Source organism: Sceloporus occidentalis, unplaced genomic scaffold, assembly GCF_023333645.1.
Source record: "Sceloporus occidentalis isolate IW3139 unplaced genomic scaffold, rSceOcc1.0.p SCAF_489, whole genome shotgun sequence".
In the NCBI taxonomy this organism is placed as follows: Eukaryota; Metazoa; Chordata; class Lepidosauria; order Squamata; family Phrynosomatidae; genus Sceloporus; species Sceloporus occidentalis.
Genome location: NW_028317469.1, coordinates 14,358 through 21,539, shown reverse-complemented (window position 1 = coordinate 21,539; position 7,182 = coordinate 14,358). Strand labels below are relative to the sequence as shown.

Genomic DNA, 7,182 nt, shown 5'->3' with positions numbered 1-7,182 from the left:
CAGCATGGAAAATTAAAAAAAAAAGTTTTATTTTTTTTTTGTCACAGGCTTGTCATCTTTTCAATATGAAAAAGCAACAGTAAAATAAAAAATAATTATGGTATGGATACAGCAAGAGAGGAAAAGGATGAAGAGAGTTAAGGAGCGAAGTAAAATATAACATGAAACATCCATCTTCCATCATGTGAAAGACCCCCCCCCCCAAAGATGATAGAAACTGTTCTAACCGCCGACCTCTTTTAAAAAGCGCCAACTACTAAGGTGTCGACGTCGGCATTTATAATGCGGCTGAAATCATTGGTAATAACCAATACTGTTCAGCAGAAATGATTTAAGTGCATTTGTTAAGATGCTTGAGATAAATTGAGGTCTTATTTGCTGAGAAGGAATAAATATTTGTTGGCAAGGCCTGGCGTGTTCTAGAGGTCCATACACAATAGGTACGGATGGACACGTATCGAGTTTAGGGTCAGGGAAGCGACACAAACAAATGTTGTTGGGATGCTTCATAAGAGTGGTTCCACAGTAATAACTTAAGTAGGACGAGAATTACCACCAAACATTGTAGCAAGGCCTAGAAGGCCACAGAACGGGACACGTGTCTGAAGGCTCTACAATCCGAGGGCTTAAGAGAAGAATTTGTACCCGTTGGTGACTGCGGAGACCAGCACCCAGTCACAGAAGGCGAGAGGACATTTTGATAGTGTAGGCCGCATGAGATGAAAATCATACTTTTTTTGGTCAGGACTGATCTAAAATTCCGGGACGCTAGCCATCTACGGCTTGGATCTTTCAAGGCCAGAGACCTACCGTCCCTTTCCTTAAGCCCGTTATACCCTGCTGGAGCCAAGGTGTACCCTTCATTGATTTACACAACATGTCTGGAAAAAGAATGAAAGAGGAGAAGAGAAAAAAAGGAGAGGAAGAAACAGGAGGAAACCCCGGAAAAAAGATGGAGAAAAACATATGCTAATCTTCGGTTCGGACATTTTCTCAGCCTGAGAATGGAGAAGGAAAGAAGAAGAAGAGGAATGGTGGTGGTGAAGAGAATTAAGCCTCCTCCTCAGCTTCTTCATTGAAGTCTTCCTCCTCCTCAGCCGTGGCATCTTGATACTGCTGGTACTCGGAGACCAGATCATTCATGTTGCTTTCAGCTTCAGTAAATTCCATCTCGTCCATGCCCTCTCCGGTGTACCAATGCAGGAAAGCCTTTCGGCGGAACATGGCCGTGAACTGCTCTGAGATGCGTTTGAACAGCTCTTGGATGGCAGTGCTGTTGCCGATGAATGTGACCGCCATCTTAAGGCCACGTGGTGGGATGTCGCACACAGCTGTCTTCACATTGTTGGGGATCCATTCTACGAAGTAGCTGCTGTTCTTGTTCTGGACGTTGAGCATCTGCTCATCCACCTCCTTCATGGACATACGTCCACGGAACACTGCTGCTACGGTCAGGTACCGGCCATGGCGTGGGTCGCAAGCAGCCATCATGTTCTTAGCATCGAACACCTGCTGAGTTAGCTCGGGAACGGTCAGAGCACGGTACTGTTGGCTGCCTCGGCTGGTCAGTGGAGCAAACCCTGGCATGAAGAAGTGAAGACGTGGGAAAGGGACCATGTTGACGGCCAGCTTGCGAAGATCAGCATTGAGCTGACCTGGGAAACGTAAGCAGGTGGTGACTCCGCTCATGGTGGCACTGACCAGGTGGTTCAGGTCGCCATAGGTTGGGGTTGTCAACTTCAGAGTGCGGAAGCAGATGTCGTAAAGGGCTTCATTGTCGATGCAGTAGGTCTCATCTGTGTTCTCAACCAGTTGATGCACTGACAGGGTGGCATTGTATGGTTCCACCACTGTGTCTGAGACTTTGGGGGAGGGCACAACACTGAATGTATTCATGATACGGTCAGGGTACTCCTCACGGATCTTGCTGATGAGGAGGGTGCCCATACCAGAACCAGTACCACCACCCAGGGAGTGAGTGAGCTGGAAACCCTGCAGGCAGTCGCAGCTTTCTGCCTCCTTTCGGACCACATCTAGGACAGAGTCTACCAGCTCTGCTCCCTCGGTGTAGTGGCCCTTGGCCCAGTTGTTACCGGCACCACTTTGCCCTGAGAAAAGAAACAAGATTTAGAGTGAATAAAGAGGAGGAACAAAACTTTTGCATGGAAACACGATACATGAGTGACCGTCTGTCCTAATTTAGAAGAAGGTATCAAAGAAAGATTATCATCTAAAATATATTTTTTTACCATTTTGTGACCCTTTACACTGGCTGTGTGCGAGATTTTTAGAAGTATTCTACGTGTCTTACCAAAGACAAAGTTGTCTGGTCTGAAGATCTGTCCGAAGGGTCCAGAGCGGACAGAGTCCATTGTTCCGGGCTCCAGATCAACTAGGATGGCTCTGGGGACATATTTACCACCTGCAAAAATCGATAAAAAGAGACCCTTAGAATCATAAAAATAAAGTTCAAGAATGATGACCGCATCTCCACGAGAGGAACAGTCTTTACTACTAAAAGGTGACACAACACAGATTTTGGAACACTGCATATCCAATCTTAAATAACTAAGTCAGCTGCTTTATTTGATATAACAAAAAGGCTTTGTTTAAATTCTATATCTATTACATCATTTATATTTTATTTTTGCTTCCTGGACTGTAGAATGTAAGGATCTGGAAAGTGACGGGGTCCACTTTGAGAGCAATAACCCCCCTCGTATCACTAATCTGAGACATCGGAGGGGTTCCGTTACCTGTGGCCTCGTTGTAATATACACTGATCCGGTCCAGCTGCAGGTCGCTGTCTCCGTGGTATGTTCCAGTTGGGTCGATTCCATGTTCATCACTGATCACTTCCCAAAACTAGAAGCAAATCAAGAAGAAAAGAAACATTATATAGATTTCGTTACATGCTAACAGTTCTATTCATGAAGGACAAAACCAGGAAGTTCTAATAACTTCCCCTTTTTGGTCACGCAACAATCAATTGCTCTTTTGTTTAAAATCTCAACCAGCCATAGCCTGGTTTGTAGTGGATACAGGGACTGCAGGCGTTGGGAGGTGGTAGGGGCACATGCGTATCAAGAGCGCAGCTCCAAGACAGGAAGAGGCACCAGGGACCAGAGCAAGCGATATCATAAACGATATTTTATAAGAGAGCTTCTCAATGATCACGAAATGTGTCGGGAACCAGATCTGATTATTATTTGTTTTATATAGCGCCATCATATTCCGCAGCGCGGTACAACGGGATAGCACACCACTCGGAACCCACTCAGGTTCACATTTTAATGAAGCCAGATATATACCGCGATATCTGTGACTCCAGATCCGCACCACCCACACCGTAACCCTTGCCCTTGCTCTAGATCTGCAGCATCCACGCCTCAGTCTATTCTTACATCTCATTCTCAGATCAGCGAATCTGGTCACCCTTATTTCTCCCAGATCCCATTCTCTCTTGGAACGAATCCAAGTATAATCCAGAGTCTGTAACTAGATCCATAAAGAATCTCGTTTTATGCAGTTGTTTCCCCTGAATCTAGATCTGTGATGCACCTTACAGTCTACTCTAACTCTAGATCCGTAAGGCATCTTGTAACCCGTTATCTCTCACTCTAAATCTGTACTGCATCTCGCTCCCTGCAGTGTGTTCTCCCTGGCTCTAGATCTGTAATACATGTAATGCATTTCACTGGCTCTAGATCTATAGCACATGTAATGTATGTCGCTCCCTGCAGTCTGTTCTCCCTGGCTCTAGATCTATAATACATGTAATACATTTCACTGGCTCTAGATCTATAATACTTGTAATACATTTCACTGGTTCTAGATCTATAATACATGTAATACATTTCACTGGCTCTAGATCTATAGTACGTGTAATGTATCTCGCTCCCTGCTGTGTGTTCTCCCTGGCTCTAGATCTACAGTACATGTAATGCGTCTCTCTCCCTGTAGTCTGTTCTTCCTCTCTCTAGGCTTGTCCTGCATTCTGTTCCATTAGGTCCCCTCCCCCCCATCCACATCACCAGAGTTAGGTCAGAGAACAATAAACCCTTTAGAAATGCAAACGTGGGCGAAAAAGGGAATGTGACTCAAAGGCCCTTTCCTGAAAATTAAATCACCACCAGAGTGAGACCATGACATCACTCCCCACGTATGCCTTTATTAAAACCACTCTCCGTCTATATGATTCTAGATCATTTAATATATGTATATAGAGAATGAGTGCATGCTGGCAACGCAGAGCACACAGCTGACACCATGCATAGCTGCCCATACATATGCATGAAACAATTCCATTCATGTGAAGTATACACAGATGCCCACCCAGCCGAAGGGGGGCATTTAAATCCCAGGGCGTGGCACTGCAGCTGCACCCGACAGCCAGGAACTGACAGCCGGCAGCTCGAATCCGTTAGCTCTGCCACCATACTGCCAGCGTGGGCAGATCCCAGCACCCCGTAAAACTTGCAGGGGCCAAATAATCATTCGGACGTGAGAGAAGCCACTTAATATTAGGGCCAAATTCCATGTCAATTAACCTGTTTGAATTTGTGTTAAAAAAATATATATTATATATATTTAATATGTATTTAATTAGTGCAATAAATACAAATTAACATCTAATAATTTAAATATTTTTTGTTGATACATAATACAATTACAATCTTTAGATTGTAAGCTCCTATGAGCAGGGCCTTCCTTACCTCTTGTTTCTATAAATGAATCTGTGATGTTATACACTACTTGTTATGTCCTGTGTACCCGCAGCACAGCGCCGCGGAATATGATGGCGCTATTAAAAAAATATATAATAATATAATATAATAATAATAAATTACATAGTGTATGCAGAAGGATTTTCATGCATATGATACCATCTCAGACACACGCGCAGAATTACTATTCATGTATTATTCCACATCGAAATGTTGTATAGAACCCACGCCATTGTTTTCTAGACACGTAAAGCCCCTGTAGGGTAAGATCCATCCTGTCGTATTATTGTATGGCAACCATAGGGTAACTGCCCTGTAGATGGCTACCTTAGCTACACCCTTCCCCTAATCCCTGCTGTAAGAACATTACTGCCGAGCTCCACTGCACTGCAGATACTGCCTACGTCATCGTGGGATCCATGGGGGCAAATAAATAAAGGGCAGATTCTCGGCTCGAGGCTTACAAACCTCCTAATGGGCTCTAGTGGATTAGCCGAATTAGGATTGACGGTTCCCTCTGTCTAGATTTTTTTTAAATAGGCTCCCTCCACATTTCGGAGGCTTCCTGCCATCGACAGAACAAAGGCATACAGGGAGGGAGGGGGCTGGGGGCGAGTTGGCGCCATAGAGCATTCTGCTTCTTTGACAAGAAGAAGACGGGGAAGAAAACCTCAGTCTGACCCTTTATATAAAATATTTTTAAATATATCCCAGTCAGTCACTGAAAATATCGCCGCTAGATCATCAGCTTTTTATTTTTTAGTTATTTTTTATTTACATCAAATCCAAAATAAATTTTATATCTGTAAAATATGCGCATTTCTTTAAATAAATAATTTTTAAAATATGTTAAAAAATGTCTAAAATTAGTTGTTGCTTTTTTTTTTTAGTGTAGCGATTTTTACACAGTAAAAGAAAAAAAATCAGAAATTGTTTTTAGATTTTTTCCCTCAAAACCACTCCCTCTTTGAAAAGCACTAAAAAGACCCAATTTACCAGAATATATGACCACCCCCCCGACCAGTAAAACAGATTATGGCGTAAATGCTGATCAAGCTATTAACATAGAAACAATGTTATTATATGTTTATACATTAGACTTTTCTACATTCTTAAAATAAAACAAAATGAAAACATTTACAAAACATTGTGATATTATTTCAATTTTGTTTTAAATAAAAAATATTCAGCCGTGAGAAAAAATCATCTGCCTCTAGGTGTAATTATTGAATTTGTAATAATCTACATTGGAAAAAAAAATATTCTTTAAAAAAAATTCTTATTTTATTTTATTAATAATTAATTAGTGGAAATTTGAATGGGGTGAAAAAAACCTGCCATTTCCATGAGGGGGCATCTCACAGCCCTTCAGACCTTTCCACGCCATTACAGTCTGAAAGAATCTAGAAGTTGCCGCCATTATGGATTAACCCCTAGAACATCTGGAGGAGAGCCCCATTTAACCAAAATTACGTTTTCGATCGTCTCCAGATATCTAACAGTTAAATACCAAAATTATTCTAGATAATAAATTGATAAATTTAGGGAAATAATTATTTAACCTTAGCAAAAATTTAACATCTAATCTAAAAAAAACCCCCATGTTTTTAATCTGTCAGAATTAAAATCAATCCCCTAAAAATATGATACCAAAAATATTTTAATTATGAAAGAAATATTGGTTTTTGTCTTTTTTTTTAAAGGCTCATTAAAAAAAAAATACAGTTCCATGCCTGGGAAAAAAAAAGAATATCCATCCAATGCTGGATTCCATGCTAAAAACGGGATATTTGGGTTTATTCTTTTCTAGAAATTCGTTAATTTTTTTTAATTAAGAGAAATCACAGAAATGGTTGATTCAGTGGATCATTTTCTCCCCACTGGTGTCCTGCTAAATATGTTAGATGATTGACATCTGAAAGCCTTTTGGGGTAATTGATCCAGACTAACCCTCTTGAGGGGCATTTTTTATTCTTGGGGTCCCCCCACTAGGTGCGTGGCTTCCTAGGATCCATGGACTCACCTTGGCACCGATCTGGTTGCCGCACTGACCGGCCTGGATGTGCACGATCTCCCTCATGGTCACGCGTGATGGGTGGTCCGGGAATGGAACTAGAGAAGCAGCGACGTTCGAAAATGGAACGTCCGAGACAATGGCGAAGAAGCAAGGGAGGCAGCCGGGTACTAAACCAGAGGGGCGGGGCCATTCGTCGGGGGGTGGAGCCACATAGGGGGGACATTAGGGGGTGGCAGCTGCCATCACACCCAAAACTAGAATAATAGATCCAGAAAATAATTGAGAAAAAATTGCAAATTCCATTAAAACACAAAGTGACAATCATTATAAAGAAACAGAACGTGAATACATTTTACACCATATATGTTCTATAGGCACTAGAAGGGCATCGCAGTCAAAGAGGTGCAATGGCTTAAAAGCATCAGGGACAGCATGGGG

At 42.1% G+C, this 7,182-nt stretch overlaps 1 protein-coding gene across 6 annotated transcripts; it reads right to left on the bottom strand.

Annotated features, from left to right (window-relative positions):
* Window positions 1–1,050: 1,050 nt before the first annotated feature.
* Window positions 1,051–6,807, bottom strand: LOC149271583 (tubulin beta chain). 6 transcript variants are annotated; one of them, XM_089507305.1, is made up of 5 exons: window positions 6,751–6,807; window positions 2,757–2,865; window positions 2,312–2,422; window positions 1,962–2,108; window positions 1,051–1,862 (listed from the first exon to the last, which is right to left on the bottom strand). In XM_089507305.1, exons 1-5 carry the CDS (start codon window positions 6,805–6,807, stop codon window positions 1,051–1,053), a joined length of 1,236 nt encoding a protein of 411 aa, XP_089363431.1. The 6 variants fall into 6 exon arrangements, with proteins under 6 accessions (XP_089363431.1, XP_089363434.1, XP_089363435.1 ...); XM_089507308.1 differs by having other exon boundaries at window positions 1,051–1,655; window positions 1,992–2,108; XM_089507309.1 differs by having other exon boundaries at window positions 1,051–1,410; window positions 2,017–2,108.
* Window positions 6,808–7,182: the final 375 nt, after the last annotated feature.

Bases quoted from the DNA above. Each gene is read 5' to 3' on its own strand.
- LOC149271583 (XM_089507304.1), bottom strand. From the start codon at position 6,807: ATGAGGGAGATCGTGCACATCCAGGCCGGTCAGTGCGGCAACCAGATC. The intron at 2,866-6,750 runs GTGAGTCCATGG...ATTTGCTTCTAG, and splicing joins GCAACCAGATCGGTGCCAAG to TTTTGGGAAGTGATCAGTGA. The intron at 2,423-2,756 runs GTAACGGAACCC...CGATTTTTGCAG, and splicing joins ATATTACAACGAGGCCACAG to GTGGTAAATATGTCCCCAGA.